Source organism: Nesoenas mayeri (genome assembly GCF_963082525.1).
Source record: "Nesoenas mayeri genome assembly, chromosome: 9".
Taxonomy (NCBI): domain Eukaryota; kingdom Metazoa; phylum Chordata; class Aves; order Columbiformes; family Columbidae; genus Nesoenas; species Nesoenas mayeri.
Window position 1 is genome coordinate 13606432 of NC_137557.1, and position 16865 is coordinate 13623296.

General features: G+C 38.6%; 1 protein-coding gene across 13 annotated transcripts in view; it reads left to right on the top strand.

The window, feature by feature from the left end:
• DLG1 (discs large MAGUK scaffold protein 1) overlaps positions 1 to 16865 on the top strand; it is a 150897-nt gene that overhangs the window by 36237 nt on the left and 97795 nt on the right. Inside the window, exon 1 of one of the 13 annotated variants that reach the window (XM_080349558.1) lies at positions 9195 to 9871. The exons of the other annotated variants lie outside the window; for them this stretch is intronic. Within the exon in view, the coding sequence (XP_080205684.1) occupies positions 9680 to 9871 (192 nt within the window). The 5' untranslated portion in view covers positions 9195 to 9679. Of the gene's footprint in view, positions 1 to 9194; positions 9872 to 16865 lie in introns of those variants that run through there. 13 annotated transcript variants of the gene reach the window in all.

A 16865-nucleotide genomic window follows, 5' to 3' on the forward strand; every position in this document is an offset into this window, starting at 1 on the left:
TGAGTATGCTGTTGCTTGTGATGTTTGTAGCAATAATTATGCCTTTGTTAACCCTTTCTGCTTTTCTTTGTGCCAGACTGTTCTCCAGAAACCGCTGATCCCATTTATCTCGTGCAGCAACACTTTCCCTCTTCTGTATGCTTCCTGTGGGTTTAGTTCAGCTGTGATTTGTGTTAGTTTTGGATGATGTGTAACAGAATTTGGAGAAATGAAGTCTCAGCTGATTTCACAACAGATACTTTAAACCTGTATAAGCTTAAAACAAATGACTTTTATTTTCCTCTAAGAGTTACTACTCTTAGCACTAGCTTAGTTGACAAAAGTCCTTCTTACATCTTGGCTTTCAGGCTTGTGCTCAAGTGCCAAACATAGGCTGGAGTTGGAAATATAGTTTGACAAGGAAATTACAGGACTCTACTGGATTTGAGTTTTCCAGGTTAAAAGCTGCCCCGAGAGATTTTTTTTCTTTTTTTTTTCCTTTTTTTTTTTTTTTTTTTTAAATATATATATATGTATGTATGTATATAGCTTACCTCAAATAAGGATACTATATTTGAATTCCTTGATTGCCTCATACAGCCTCTTCTCAGTGGTGGAAGTGACGTAAGAATTGAAATGAAAGGGACTGGAGTTTGCTTTGTTGTAACCTGGCTGCTTTATTGATGGATGACCTTGTGATGCTGTGGGGAGAGAGCAAGATAAGTTCTCTTCTGCTTCCTGAGTGGTTTAAGTGCCCATACTCCCATCAAAAATACCTTTTCTGTTAGGTTAGTGTGAGACATGATTGTTATTGTACTACCTGAAGTCACCCTCTGGTTAAAGACAGAAAAGGAGTTCTTTTACCAGAATAACCATAGTGCAAACTTATTAATTTCCTTTGAAGCTGGTTCACAGAAACTGAGGAGAATATAATGTATGGAAAAACATGTATAGGATGAGACTACAAAAACTTCATGTAGCCTAGGACTCTGTTTCTGAGTGGTGTGAGTGGGAACTCATCCTAAGGAAAACATAAGTAAAGGACAAGTGCCCACTTCGGTTCTGTCCCACTCCAGTAGGCAGCATCTCAAAGATTTCCTGAGAGAGTAATGACACTTCTACATTTTTGCTTATACCTTGGTCTAGATTTGATTTACTATATTGTAGTTCCTTTTGGAACATTTGATGTCCTTGGCAATGAGTTCTACTGTAGTATCTTTTCTTTGTTTTAAAACATCTGCTGGATAATTTGTCTGCTACTGCCTGTTGTCTTAAATAGTTTATAATTGCTTTTAATGTGCCTTTTCTGAACTGTTCTTCTTTTTAAAAATCTCATGTCATGTTCACATGCTCAGCTGCTTGCTTTATAAGGTGAGGAGTCTTGTCAGTTTAATCTTCTCAAATGGTTACCACTGAGTATCTTTATTCTTGCTCCTATTGTCTGTACTTTTTCAATTTTTGTTACTACTTTTCCCAGATGAGATGATCAGAAATGTTTTCACTAGGCAACATTTGTGAACTCCTCAAAGTTATCCAGAGAAATAATACTTTCTGGTTTTCCCCAGTTTCTTTTTTGAAAGTTGGAACTCTGTTCTCCTGAGCTAATAGCTTTCCTTCACTTGGTGGTTTAAAAGCTCCTCTATCTTTTTAGTTAAGATGCTATTTTCTAGGTGTTTTAAAGGCAACAGAGAGGAGAGAATGACCTACACTTACTGTAACAGGCTGTCACATACTCAAGTATTTGGATCCTAACTTTGAGGTAATTTCAAAGCTGAAGTAGGGCACTATTTTCTGTAGCAAGGTATTGCACCTTGCCAAAGAACCCTAAGAATGAATATTTGGCTTTGAAGAGTTGTGCAATTAGTTTGTCAAAAGCTGCGGGTGTTTCTTAAGGACCAGTGCCCTAGATTCCTGCTGAAGTACTGTGGTTTTGAAACATATTTTAACAGGCAGAGGCTCATGGGTTGGTAAGTAGGGTTGAGTCTAGGATCAATATTTTGAAAGTATGCTTCATAAACCGTGAATACAAATCTAAACCGAAGTTAAATTTGATTTAAGCTGCTAATGTTGCAAACGCTTTACTAAGCTTAAAAACTAGAATTTAATATTCATATGCTTTTAATCGTTGTGAGTTTGTAATAAAAAAATAATTGCTACCTGTTTCTGAAGGTTGCTTTCAGCAGATTTAGACCTCATTACCGATCAAAGTACCTACTGCTATGTTTTTGCTGTACTAAGGGGCATTCCTTGTGCCTTCTCTCAAATGATGCAGTTTTGGAGAGGAGCAGCAGGATTTCAGAGCATGAGCACGTGAAATGTAACTAAGGTAGAATGGAGTAAGCTTGTGGTCAGGTAATGGCACTGGTAATAATAAAGTATGTAAAGCATTACTGTTTGAATTCTTGGCAAGTCTGGCTTTAATTTGACAGTGATTTTTGCTGTGAGAATAAGTGTTTTAATTTCCGTTAGCTAGGATTAAGATATTCAACCTGCTCTAAGAAAATGTAATTTGAGTTTCCTTTGTGGAGCTCAAGTTCACTCAAGTAACAGTCGCCACACTTCTCACCTAAGCTGTTCTGTCATGGTGATTAAGTTGTAACTTGCATTTTCAGTTTATAAAAGAAATAATATCACTTCCACCCCCTAACTCTTTTTTTGGCTTGTTAATTACTTATTTCCTCCCTGTTTGCAAGCTAAGAGAGTGTTACTGCACTGGCTACCATATTAATGAGCACTGCATGAAGGAATGAGTCTTCTAAGAACAGCAGAAATACTTTTTGAAAACTGGAGAGAATTGATACTTGCGTTTTAGCAGTATTGGCTCTAGCTTGAACTTCTTACAGGTTGCACAGGTTGCTGTCCCCCCGTCACTATAGATGCTTCTCGGCACAGCTGTTATTCCCAGTACCATGCCATGGGTTTGTTCAATTCTTGCTGCAGAACTTGGCACATCTCCTTGTTGAGTTTCCTGTACTGCCTTCTGAGCCAGTCCTTCAGGTCAGAGGTCTGGGTTAACATCCTGCAATTTCTTCTGTTGGCCACTTTAACTATTGGAGTGTCACCTGTCAGTTTGCTTGGGATGTGCTGTGTGTCATCCTGCCAGTAAGTAGTGGCAATGCTGAGCAATGTGGGCCCCAGGATCTCTCCTCGGGATGCTCTGCTTGTGCCAGCTGACAGCCAGGGTCACTTCCTGAGCCTTGGTGGGCCAGCAAATTTTCGACCTTCATAAGAGTCTGTCCAGCCTGTGAGTCTGTAACTTTCAGATGAGCAAGCTTCAGGAGGATCTGTCAAGAGCCTTTCAAAGCTTTGGTCTCTGCCTGTCTGTCTTTTCTGTGCTGCCTTGTAGCATTCTCCTTCACCTTTTAGTTTGCAAGAAGATGGTGGGAGGGACAGTGACCTGCAGGGACCTTGTTCTCTTTAGCCTCTCTGTAGCAGTCTTCCTTATCTGTTCTCAGTTAATAACAAAGTGTAAATCGCCAGTATCCTTCCCATCTGGATTGAGATGGCAATCTTAGTCCTTTCCTCTAAGAGGATTTGCATTTTAAGATGGAAAAAGTAATAGTAGTTGCAGTGAATTTAAACGGTAGGCTAGCAAATTCTTTTATCCGTTGGAGTTGAATAGTAGCATTATGGATCTTTTCCCTTTTAGAGGAATGAGTCATCTCTATTATTGAAATGTTCGAATCTATTAAAATGACACAAGGAATACACTTTGAGAATTTCTTCCTTAAACATTCTGCAAACTTTGTTGTATGGAATAGTCTTGTTGAAACCTGGTGACAGCCCTCTGTGTACTTAGAAATGTACAGCAAATACTCAAGCATCAACAGGACAGTATTGCTGCATAGGTTCTGTCCTGCTCTCAATAAAACATTTTATCATTGAGACGTTATCTGTTTTCACAGTTTTTAAAGCAGTGGGACTGGAGGACTGATTCATGTTTGTCTCTGGGAACAACTTTCTCACTGCAGCAAGAGACACAATTATGAGTATTGTCCAAGCACTTCATCTCCACTGGCTGTGAGAGCCTCTTAAACTTACTAAGAGTGATTTCAGCAATGTTTTTGAATGCTGGGATCTCGCAGTTCTTAATTTTAAAGGACTTTTCAGGTCAGGCTGGTACTGGGTTTGACTGGGGTGGAGTTAATTTTCTTCACAGCAGCCCATATGGTGTTATGTTTTATGTTGTGACAAACTGTTGATTAACATGCCAATGTTTTAGCTATTGCTGAGCACAGTGTCAAGGCCTTCTCTGCTTCTCACTCTGCTGTCCTAGCAAGTAGACTGGGGTATGAAAGAGGGTGTGAGGGGACACAGCTGGAGTATCTGACCCAAACTGACCGAGAAGATACTCCATATTTTTTAACATCAGGCTCAGCAATAAAACTGAAGGGAAGTATTTCCAAAGTAGCTGTTGCTCAGGTTGGCCATCATTTATCTGGTGAGAAGTGGTTAGTTATTTGGCTTGTATGACTTGTATGGGGTGGGGTGTGGGTGTGTCAGCTTTTCCGATTTTCCGGGTGTGTCTTTGCTTTTCCGATTATTTTTGTGTATGGAGGACATAGTAACACACACATCTCTGGGTTCTTTCTCTGACACATCATTCTCTTTCCCTCCTCTGTTTTGGACTGAAGAGAACTCCAAAAGGAAGCTCACAAAAATGTTCATAATGATGGTCACTCAGTTGGAAAAGGAAGAGTTCTTGTCTGTTTTTTAGCTTGACTTACCAAGGCTTATGAAGGACTTCATAGGAGGGATGTCCCAGATCTGTCTTATACTTAACAATTTAAGACTTGGAATAAACTGGGAGAAAAATCACAAACACCCACTGAAAAGTTTCTATTAATAGGACCTGTTCTGCTCTTAAATGCCATGGTGGGACAAGTTTTGAAAAATGCAACTACTAATGAAATTCCTCTTCCCAAAGTAACTTTCTTCTGAAGCTAATGGAGCTGTGGCATTCTTCAAGATCTTGGAAACTTAAGACACAGACAGCTATGTTTACAATATGCTAATTGTCCCAGAAAATATTTCTCTATTATTGGTGTCAAACAATAGAAAGGATTCTCTGAAATGTTGAGAGTTTGATGATGACTAATTTTGAGCACATATGGGTCAGATTGAGTGGGCACCGCAAATTTTGTATATGAGACTATTAAGCTTCTTAAGGAGGGCAGGTGCATGTCAGCGTTCTCAACTGGAGGTGCAGCAGTGGTTGCTGGTTTAACTCCTGCAGACACGATTACCTGCCAAGCTCACAAAAAGGTGCTTTTAAGTTATGGATACCCGTTAAAGATACCCTGTGGAAGAGGAATATTTGGCTTATTGTGTTTTCAGTAGATAAATCTGTTTGCCTGAAAGTACTGTGCAAATAATTTTTCTGGCAATTCAGGAGCATGCAGGAACAAGCAGTACCTTCTTTGGCTGCTCTCTCAGAATTGGCTTGAATGGTCATCTGATATTTCAGGGAGCAAGAACTGCAAAGCCAGGAGAGCTTCGTGGGTGCTGATGGATGCAGTTTGCATCAGACATTGGCTGTTATGAAACTAGTGTTCAGATTTCATTTACCTTATAGAAAATGCTTATAAAATTACTACTCCTGAGTAAGGAATTATTACAGCTATTACATTAGAGCTCTCTGTTAGTATGAGGTAATCTTAAACCAGTATCCAAGCTTTGTTACAGAGATTAAAGAATACACAGAATTCCAAAATTAAAGACCACACAGACTAAGAATCTGCAGAACAGAGGTTAAATTAAGTTTATTGATGTAAATAATTCTGATGCTGAAAAGCATTTAAAAAAAAAAAAAGTTTTTTTAAATTAGATAATATTAAGTATGCCAAAAGCCTATCAATTCAGGCTTCTGGGGAAGAGGGACCTAAACTGGAGTCCCACTGCCTTGTCAGGTGCCTGCAGTGATACTTAAGGGACATCTGCCTGAAGACATACAATGGTTAGTATAGGCTCTTTCCCCTTCGGTTTGGGAGACTGAACAATTGGCAAGTGCTGAACAGAAGCATCAAGTGTCTGAAAGTGTTGTAATCTGGGTTTTTTATGGTGCTGCATAAATCTTGTTTCTCTCAATCTGATGTTCATACAGCTCAGAGACGCTTGGAAATAGGGGCTTTCTTATTTTAGGAGAATAACAAAATTAAAGGTCTTAATAATGTTGATATTTTTATTGTGCATATGGGAACCACACATAAAGATGGGTTATTGCCAAATGAACATTGACACAAAACTTGAAATAAAGGCAAGTCATTTTATTTTATGTAGTGTTTTCATAAGCATGAAACCCATAATGTTTACTGGTAAGGTCTTTGAGTAAACGTGAGTTTTGAAAAGTTTTGAATTCATTGATTTAGATGGTTCTATTTAAAACTATCATTTTAACATTTGTATAATGTCAAGTGGAAGCATCCTGTGCAAGGAGAAAACTTAGGTGTTTGTTCTTCTGTATGCAGTGAATGCTGATGTATTCTCTGCTGTCTATATGGCAGCACTGGATGGAATCCTGGCACTGTATCTATCTTGCAGTCTCCCAGTTTAAAAGCTGTTGCTTTGTATAATCAGTATGGAAATGGTGGGTTCTGACTGTAGGAGCTCAAGCTTGTATGTGATAACAGAAAATACAGACTCATACATGGGGAGGGTGTATTGATAGATAAGGAGTTATGGCTATTTTTTTATCAAGGGCTTAGTTATGGGTTTTTTTTTGTTTCGAAATGTTATTCCAACCTTCAATTTGAATCAGAGTAATAGTTAAATAAGTGGGGAAATGTCTCTTTAGAGCTCAGAAGTAGATTTCCAAATATTCTGTGTTCCAAAGGTTTCTCTATATGATAACACACTATGCATTCGTATTACAGAAAGCTTTATGTTCCCAACTGTGTATTTTAAAAGCCTTTGAGTCCAAATAATTGGTTTGAACAAGTGAAACCTTCATTACAGTTAAATCTCTGGATTTAGTCAGCAAAATATAGGAATATATTTTAGTTTTACAAGCTTAAAACCTGTATTTTTCAGCTTGTGTGTAGCAAGATGTGTAAAAAGTTCCATCTTTGTATAAAGATCAAGACAGTTTTGAAGTGTAACCAATTCATTTGTTTACAGCTGCAAATATATGACTGCAGGATTCAGATGTTTTATGTAGTGGTCATCAACAATGTAGATGTAATTGCCTGAAGTGACTTAAGCTTTCTCATTGTATCTTACTGATGGAATCCTTTGTGGATGTGTAGACTATATCTTCCTCTTATTGATTCTTCTATGCCCATGGCGTATTAGAGCGCTCATTTTCTGCATTGCAAAAAGCTATTTCTGCAACATTCAGAAACTGATTTTGGCTCTTTGACTTTATTTGTTGTCATGAAATTGCCACGCATTTGACTGTGTATTATTTTAGTGAGAGACTATATTATTATTACTGTGTGTTTTAGAGGTATGGAAGTAAGATGGATTGTTGATGTGTGCTGCACAGAAAAGGTTGTTTTGTAGGACAGGAATATTCTTGTTTTCTTTTGGGCAGAGACGGTACTTTCTGGCTGTTCTTCCCCTTGTGCATTTTGTCCTTTTCACATGTGGTGTTTGAGTACATGTGTAGTTGTGCTCTGCCCTATTTCTTGAGACAAGATACTGTGTATTGTGACCCCCAGGCAGCTGGAGGAAAACAGAGTTGTGTGCATTGTTTGTTTGTGCTTTTTTCCCTAAGGTTCTTCCATCATTCTATTATATTTCAGGCCACCCTTGGATTTGAATATTCTTGCAAGAAAAAAACCTAACTTAGCTAAAAAAAAAAAGATGTAGTATTTACTTTTTTTCATTAATAGTCTTTGTTTCCTTTTCCATAAGGATTAAATGAAGTGTTAGAGGTTTTTCTTTGGTCTTGCCCTTATTGCCATGGTTGCAAGCAGAAGATTTACTTTGAGAAATGATGTTTAAGGCTATGTGCTGGAAAATTGTAGGTCATGGCACCTGGTGGCAAAAAACGATGCTTATTGGTATGGAAATGCTGTCATCTGTAGTCCTTGGATATGCTACCATGAAAGAGGTCCTCATGCAGATGAAGTTTATTTTGAGGTTTACTGAGGGCTGAGTTAGACATTTTTCTCCAGACATCTTGCCTTAGTTTTGGTTTTGTTAATCTGCACACTGATATAAAGATGACGATCTCAGTGTAATTCATGAAGTTACTAGTTTCTGAGCTGAAAGCGCGGCTGCCAGTTTTACACTACATTAAACTTTCTACCTCAAGGGGTGTTTGTCAGGTAAACCAAATGAAGTAAAAGGGAGATGACAGAAAGATGCTACTGGTGTAAACTTAGGTGAACATTCATGTCCTCCCCTAAAGAGGGGAAATCTAATGAGACTTCTCAGGAAGTCTTAAATGCTTTTTTACAGTAATGTTCAGTAGGATTAAAAATAAAGTGATCGCTAACATTACTTCATTGAAGCTTTTTGCAAAGGTTTGTTAGTTTACAGTACAAGAGCAGAGAAATCACAGAGGACAAGTTTTTGAGCAAGTTCTGTGATGCAATTTGTTAAAATACATAAATACATTAAAATCCTGCAGGGATCCCTGTACCTTATAAAAAAGGAAATACAGTTTGAATTCTTATAGGGATTGATTAAAACAAACGTACACACCCACCCCAAACAAAAAAGCCCACCCCCTCAACTCCAAACCTTGCAAAAACCAACAAAAAACTCCCAAACAAGTAATTTTAAAAATAATTTTGCCTTACATTTGTTAGCACCTAGCAAAGAACAACAAATCTTACAGAGGCCATGACTATTTACGTCAGGTCTAAGGAAAAAAGCATTTTTTTTCTTCAAAATGTTTTTTTAAATGTTTACATGTACAGTTGCTTGAAATGAAATACTTTACTGAGAGCTCATAACCAAATTGATGCATAGTCCACACTATTCACGATTTCCTAGAGACAACTGGGGAAAAAATAGCAGCTTCTGGTTTCATTGTATGTTGAAGCTGGAGACTATTAATGTATTTCTGTAGCTGTTTATTGCTTTTGGTAGACCATTAGCTGTTTTATTCAGCAGTTATAGAACATTTTTAACGTGTCAAATAACCTTGACTTTTTAACGTTTGAAAACGAGGATTAAATATCCCATAGCCACTCACTTTGTGTCACGCTGACATTTCCTTGAAGAAGCCAGCCTAAACTGCAGATCAGCAAATTCCCTGCTGTTCAGCTTACAACTTCCCCGGTTTCATAATTACGCGCAGCTGATTTTCGAGGCGGGTTTTACCCGCTCCCTGGCGCAGTGCGAAGGCGCCTTGCGGGCGGAGGGGGCCGGTGTCCCGGGAGCCGGGGTCCGGGGGGGCTCTGCCCCGACCCCCGGCGGACTCTGCCCCTCCCCTGGGCCGCTCCGTGCGGCGGGAGGCGGCGGCGGCCCCGGCAGCCCCGGCACTGCAGCAGGTGGGGCCGCCCGCCCGGCCCCGACCCCGAGCTGGGAGCATCCCAGGCACTTCTCACTTCAAGCTGACGCTCACGTAATTAAACGTACAGCTGACTCGAGAATTTTAAAAATGGACACGAGATTTCTCCTTGGCTCGCCTCTTTTTTTTTTTTTTTTTTTTTAAAGATCTGTTTTCTAACGTGAAGCGAATTTTTTCCTGAAGGATTCAAGCTATTTATATAAAGGCTTATTTTTGAACACTATGGACCTAGATTAAATGTCAAAGACAGGCAGCAAGCAGCGCTTACAGAGGCATTTTTCTGGAATCTCAGTCACGGATCGATTGAAGTGCACAGGGTCTGAAAAAATGTCTCCTAGCATAAAAAACTTGGATTGTTTTTCTCCGATGCTATGCCACTGTAAAGTAGCATGTACCAACAACACAATATCTTTAATGTTTGGATGTAAGGTGGGTCTATAAAAGGACTTTCCTGGAAATGTAAGCTACATTTGATGAATGATTGCCTTTATGTCTCATGTAACTGTACCTTAAATTTCTGGTTAAATACTGTGTGTTTTGTTCCATGCCTTACTTAACTATCAGAGCTCTTGGTGATTGTGACAGAAGTAATGAATTATCATGCTTACTGTTTTAAGATCCCTTTGAAGAACATTTTGAATTTGCTGAATGCCGCATGTAAAATGTCGTCATTCTCCATTAATCAGCATTAATCATCATGTAATCAGTTTATTGCATTTGGCTTTCATTTTCTTCAGCTGTAGAGAATTAAATACACAGGAGACTTGCACTGAGATGCAGGGCTGGAAGTGCCTCCTGACATCCTGGTGATGGAAGCAATTGTTAGTGGCAGGTTTGGGTTTAACAGTGCCCTCAGGCATTTCATCATGTTAGGGCTACAGCAACTGTTTAGGTTTCAGAGTAATAAAACATACATAATTTGTTAATCCTCAGAACAGTAAACAGAATACATTTAGTCTTGTGTCAAAATGCTTTTTTCAGTGAAATTAACGCACAGTGTGAAGGATATGATGAGAATGACAAGTACTGGAAAGCTCCTTTAAAATTAAAGGGATATGTGTGTGAAGTTACTTTTGAGACAGATGCAGAAATCTTTCCAACTTATTTTGCATATTCAGTGTTTCCAGGTCAGTGTTCATTATTTTTCCAAAAAAAAGAATGAACTATATTTTATAAATTAGGAACAGCTATGCGTGTATGTATACATACATATATGCATATGTGTGATGCATTTTTAGATAAATATATATCACAAAATGTTGATCTTGAATAAATGTCACCTAGGTTGGGAGGGAGGAGTCTAAATTTTTATGGATCTTTCGATAGTGTGATCGATTTATTATGAAACTTGAATGCTTTATTTCCAGGAGGAAAGAATTTGCCTTGTTTTGAATCTACTTATCTTTCCTGTGTCCAAAGCATTTTCCATTTGAAAATATGTATGTATTTATTGATGTAATTAGGAAATTGTTTGCTGTAAGATTAATACTATCTTGATTTTAATTTTACCCATTGAACTGCAGAGGAGAGATGCTGTTCACTTTAAGACCAAACTAAAAATACCCAGCAAATATCCAGCATCCACTGTAGGCATTTTCTGCTGCATCTGAGCGATAGCAGCATTTTTTTTTTTTTTAAATTTTATTTTGTACTTGCGCGTCAGTGGCTCTCTTTATCTGTCTGAATGCATTAATGACTTCTTACCCTGCTCTAGTTCAAGGCACCCCTGGGCGTGACCCGATCCCTGGAGGTGGCTCCGCACAGCTGTGTCCCCTGAGGAGCTCAGGCTTGCGGTGCCCCAGGCCTTGCCTCTGCTGGCAGCGCCCCCCGAGCCTCTGAATGCTGGAAGGGTCAATATTTAAAGAAATGAGATAGTAATAGAGGATAACCTGTTCAATCCTTTACGTAAACCAGGGATGTCAAACTCATGTTCACTGGAGGCCACATCAGCTTTGTGGTTGCCTTCAAAGGGCCACATGTAATTTTAGGACTGCAGAAATGTAACTTCTCCTGATGTAAACAATTCGTCTCACACCAGTAATCCTATGAAATACAGTGCTTTCCATGTTCCTTTATTGGTTTTGGTTTTTTTGACCACATGTGAAAAGAACATTTGCAGTCTGACTGCTCCTTCTTTGATCTCTTTTCCTTGGCATTTTGGAACAGGTCAACTTCTTCACTGCGAATGTTTCTTGTGTTTTTGTGAATGTATATATGTCACTTGAATTGTTGTGTCATTTCTGGATATCCTTTATATGAAGCATTATATAAATACTTTAACACTAGCTGTGCATTTTGACATTTGATGGACCTAAATAAACATGTTCTGTGCAGTTTTATTCAAGATACAATGTCAAACTGAAACTGTCCACGTGGGGTGAAATGCCTTATGTTGTAGCTCTAATTATTAGAGTTGAGCCCTGAACTGAAAATAATACTGAATGTATTAATCTATGATCAGCTAAAGAAGTTCTGAAAATACACAAGCACATGTCCTTTTCTTTTACATTACTGAAGGGTTTTTTGTTAGTCACAGGCTTTTAACTTTTTGGTGTGAGTTGCTGTTCACCTGCGAAGAGACATTATTTGGCTTTCATAATCTGCCTGGTTCTTACAAATGAGAAGCTATCAAGGTGGCTTCAGTTCTGCAATGGCAGAGCATACCCTGGGAGTTCTGTGCCCTTTTCTTCCTTAAGGAAGGCACTATTTTCCTAAGCAGTAGTTTCTGGTGTAGCAGTTCTACTGGACCACAGAAAGATGTGTACAAATGTGTTAGTATCTTGGTATACTATCCATTAGTTTTGTTTCAGCAAGGTTACGCAAAATTTGTCTGTATTCCTGCTTTTGTTGTTAGAGTTGTTGGAGCTTATTTTCTGCTGAATGGTATCTGGGCATCAGAGTTATGAAGGCTGGATTTTGGGGAGAGGTGAGGAGATGTGGTGGGTATTTAGATTTTTCTACTCATTTGCTTTTGGCATACTGCATCCCAGTCCTTTCATGCGGGAGCTGGGGTGTTTGAATGTCAAGCAGTGCTTTCGAACAACTTCAGTTGCTGTAATGATCTTTTGAAGGGTCCTTTAAGATTTAGTTTAACTTCTATAGTGGAGCAGTGACTAAACAAGGACATGTATTTAAACCTGGGGTGCAGATGGCCTAAAGCCACTTGATTTTATTGTGCAGCCTGTTTGTACTGCATCAGAGAGGGTCTGACCCTGTGAGATTCAGTATATTTATTGAATTCAAATGATTAGATGCACTTATTGAAGTTCACACTTACTTTTAACCTTTTTCAAAACATGGGTTGGACTTGTACAATGAAAATGAAAACTTAGCTGGGGGCAGACTGTATAAGTTGGGTTGCATGCTTTCCTGGGCTTTGTTTGTGGTCTTTGTTGTTGGAAGTGTGCAGGAACTTGGTAGTCGTACTGCTGTGTGCATGGGGAAGGTTAAAATCTGGAGGAGAATGGAAGTGCATATAAGAAGATCAACTTCCAGACTTTAAAATTGGTTCTAAGCACTGTTTCCCTCTTAAATAAAGCCATTTTAGCAATGACTTTATTTTCTTTGTTTGTAGAGACGATACATTACTATGCTTTCAAACTTTTCATATAGGACAGTGGATTTATGTGTACATTCAATAGGAATTGGATTTTGATACACAACCCATTTTGAAGAGAGCTGTAGTTACTACTACCTTGTGTTTTTGTCATTAACTTATCTGGTAGTTAAGGACATTCTTGTGTAATTCCTTTTCTGTCCATGATCATAGCATTCTGCATGTCTTGAATCTCTGGAATAACAGTGTTGCATGCTGTTGTGAATATGGGTCACCAGTTTAGTGCATGGGGTTGTTTAAGTGTTCATTAAATAATTGCCTTTTATTTCTGTTTCAATAAGATTTCTCATTAGGGGATATTAAAAAAAAAATATATATATATATATATATATACACAACTTAATTATCTCTAGGGGTAGATTATGTATGAATCTGCTTGAAATATTTTCTTTTTAAAATATAGGTAAGAGTTCAGGCACACTAAAGTGAACCTTTTTTAGAATGAGTTTCCCAAAGCTTCTCTGTGCTTTTTCTATGCACAGGTCATCTGTATTCTGAAAAATGGCATTGTAAAATGTCCACAAAATCCTTGTTTGTCCTGCACATTGTTGTTGATACTTTGTTCATCCTTACTTTTGTGTAACTCTTCTAGGCCTGGGGACTGAAGCAGGGAGGCTGTGGGCCTGAGCAGTTAACAGAGTGAATGGTCTCGCTGGGGTGAATTTGGACCATTTCTTGCCTCATAGAAACTAGCAGTGGTTAATTAAAGTAAATAGACTTTTTTTTTTTTTTTTTTGTTAGTTTACACCAGTAAATAATTTAGTTCACAGTCTTCAGTGACAGTTCAAAACTCATTGAAGGTATAATCTACCCTGAAGAAATCCAGTTAACTAAGTTACAACAGAAATGTTTTAAATTCATTTTGTCATGCCTGTATACCTGTAACTGAACCCTTTGGGGCAGTATCTCTGTCAGAAGTACGTCTTAAATGTTTAGCACTTGGTTGCTTTGGACTTCATTATTATAAATTATACAGCGGTTCATAAAGCTTCTTAAAAATAGTTAAATGGCTTGGCAATCTGTCTGCAAATTCAGAGCTGCTCTTCCACACCTGCCTCTTTTTTCTTTCCTTTGAGCTGTCTTGCCCATTGCTTGGCAGTCACTTCTAAACTGGGGTCTCCTTGGCACCTTGATTTGGGTGCAGGATTGGTTTCTCTTGCTTGTAAGCGGAGAAGTGCTCTTCTGCCAGCCAGGATGAGATGGGCTGGTCCTGCTCTACCTGCTTTTCTCACTACGGTGCCAGCGCTTTTTCATGCCTTGTCTTGTCCTGAGCCACTTTAGTGAATTAAAGACAATTTAAGATTGCTGGCAGAGGGAACAAACTTTCTGCTGGATTAGCTTGCTGAGCTTGCTCACCAAGTCAGATATGTACAAGCAGCAAGGTGAAGGGAAATGTGGTTGTACAGCTTGAGCAAGAGGGATTGAATGGGTCCTGCTGCTTTGAAACGGTGTCTTTGCATGGGATTTCACTTCATATGTAGCAGCAGGATGAACTGGGCATGACTGAAACAGTTGAGTGAATTCTTAAAGAAGGGATGGCAGCTCGGGGAGAGGACAGGAATGGGCAGGTTTGTGTGGTGACTGACCATGCCGGGTCACTCACATGGCATTTCAGAAGTGATGCTCCATAGCAAAGTAGTACAAACCACCTCCACTTCTGTGGAGAATTGGCTGTTTTAAGATACAGTAGTTTGCTTTACTTGAAGCACTTTGCTCAAAAGTAATTTCTGCAAAGGGCAAGGATAGTGTGATAGCATTATGCATATTATGTTTTCATGCACTTTGTGTCCTTGTCTTCTGTTTATACTTTGAAGTGTTATCCTACAGGTATTTCAGTTAGTGTATTTTAAATAGGAATTCTGGTTTGTGTGGTGGGGTTTTTTTAGCAGTTTCAAGTTGGCAAATATTTTGCAAGTAATAGTGAAATCAATCTTGAATATGTAATCAAAACCCACTCAACACTTAAGATTTTTTTGGTGAAGCTTATAGCCCTTGTCTGCCTCCTAAGAGAGAATACTTTTACCACAATTTTTAATTTTTAATCTTTAATCTGAATTAGAATGACATTCTGATCTATTAAAACTTCATATGTACTATGTTATATTAAGCAATGATACATTGTATATTGTAAACATATGATAGTGAAATCTAGAGTGTGTTTACACTCAGGTGTGTCCAAATACCTGTTTCTAATAAATGTATCTGGCTCGAGGAAAAAAGGTAATTCTGTGCTTTGACTAAAAGTATTGACTGTTCTGTAAAGGAAGATAATTTTGATTGGCCTGTGAATATTTTTTTATGTTTGGCGTTTTTTTGGTATGAGATGAACTGGGACCTTAATCCACTTTCAGATCCCATTTTCCTGTGTTTCATAGCCAAAGCAAAGCTTGAGATCTGGCAGGGACATCTTGGATCACAGGTCTACTTGAATACTCCCTTCACCCGCAGAGCAGCCACCTTTAAACCAGCAGAATTCCTACTTTCTCTGATGTTGCAAGACATTTTCTGTGCTTCTTGCCGCTCTAATATGTATTTTCTGTGATTTCCAATGTGATCTTATTTATGCTCTGGTAATGTTCATTGGTATTTTTGGCCAACACTGTTCTTTAAAAGATAGTTCTTCCCTCTTTCTGATGTTTAACATGGCTGCTGTAGAGAGTTAATGTCAACTCCTTTCATGGTTTTGTTTTGATAAGTTAAAAACAAGTCAATGTCAGAAATAGATGAATGGCAAGAGTCTGAGGCTGAGCAATGTAGCGTCTCACTGCTGCAGGGAAAGGAAAGAAAAAGAACTTTCATCTGCTAGTAGTGAGCTATTAAATTGGTTCAGTCACCTCAAGAAACCTCTCTGCTGAAGATCTGAAAAAATTAGGGCTTTTTGAGTAAACATTGCAATTTTTCACAACTATCAGTATTCACCAGCTCTCCTTTATCCAGTTAAGGAGCAAGTGTGGAAGTGTTTTGAGCTTGGTTGTTGTAATAACAGAAGTCTTAATACTCTTACTTTCCTCATTGGATCTATTTCTTCTGACTTGTGCTTCTCTGCTTATCTTTGGTGTATTTATAGAGAAAATATACTTGTATTCCTTCTACGTTGTAATTTCTAATATTCCAAAATGATGATTTCTCTCATGTAGTAGAACTTGATCTTGTATGGTCTCAACAATGAAGAGATGAATTGAGTAGGGGGGATAAAGATTTTTTTTTTATATATATATACTATTATTTTTTATTTTTTTTTTTTTTTAAGGACAAAAATAAATCAGGGTTATAACTTCAAAGACCTCTTGACATGTTGTCCATTACTGGCTAAAAGAAACTGTGCAGCTCAGTGTCTGCCGGTGTGGGACTGGTGCTGTGAGGTTTGGAGAGGGCGATGCTGCAGGGCAGCTCTGCCTGGGCAAAGTGTGATGGGCAGTGGGAATGAAAAGCCGCAAGTTGTTCTGTCCAAGTTAGTGAGGGAACCTACCTTGTCTCTCAAGGAGTCTTAAGTGTTGGCAGAACAAGCGTCAGGGAAGAGAAGAACAAATAAATCCTTCCTTTTCCAGCACAAATCAGTTGTATGAGTTCAGCTGCCCTGTTTAACCGCTGCTTTACTGGTAAAACTCTGCAACATTGCTTTATGATGACTCTACATAAGACAGAGTAAACTGATCTCTCTCACTTCCAAAGGAGAGAGATCCCACCCTGATTTCCTCTCTCCTTCTGCACTGTCCCTGGTGTTCTTGGAGTCCCTAACTGAATCGGGTTCAAGTCTAACCTGGCAAAGGAGGAGAAAAAAGTTGGCAAAATTCTGCCAGAACCAAA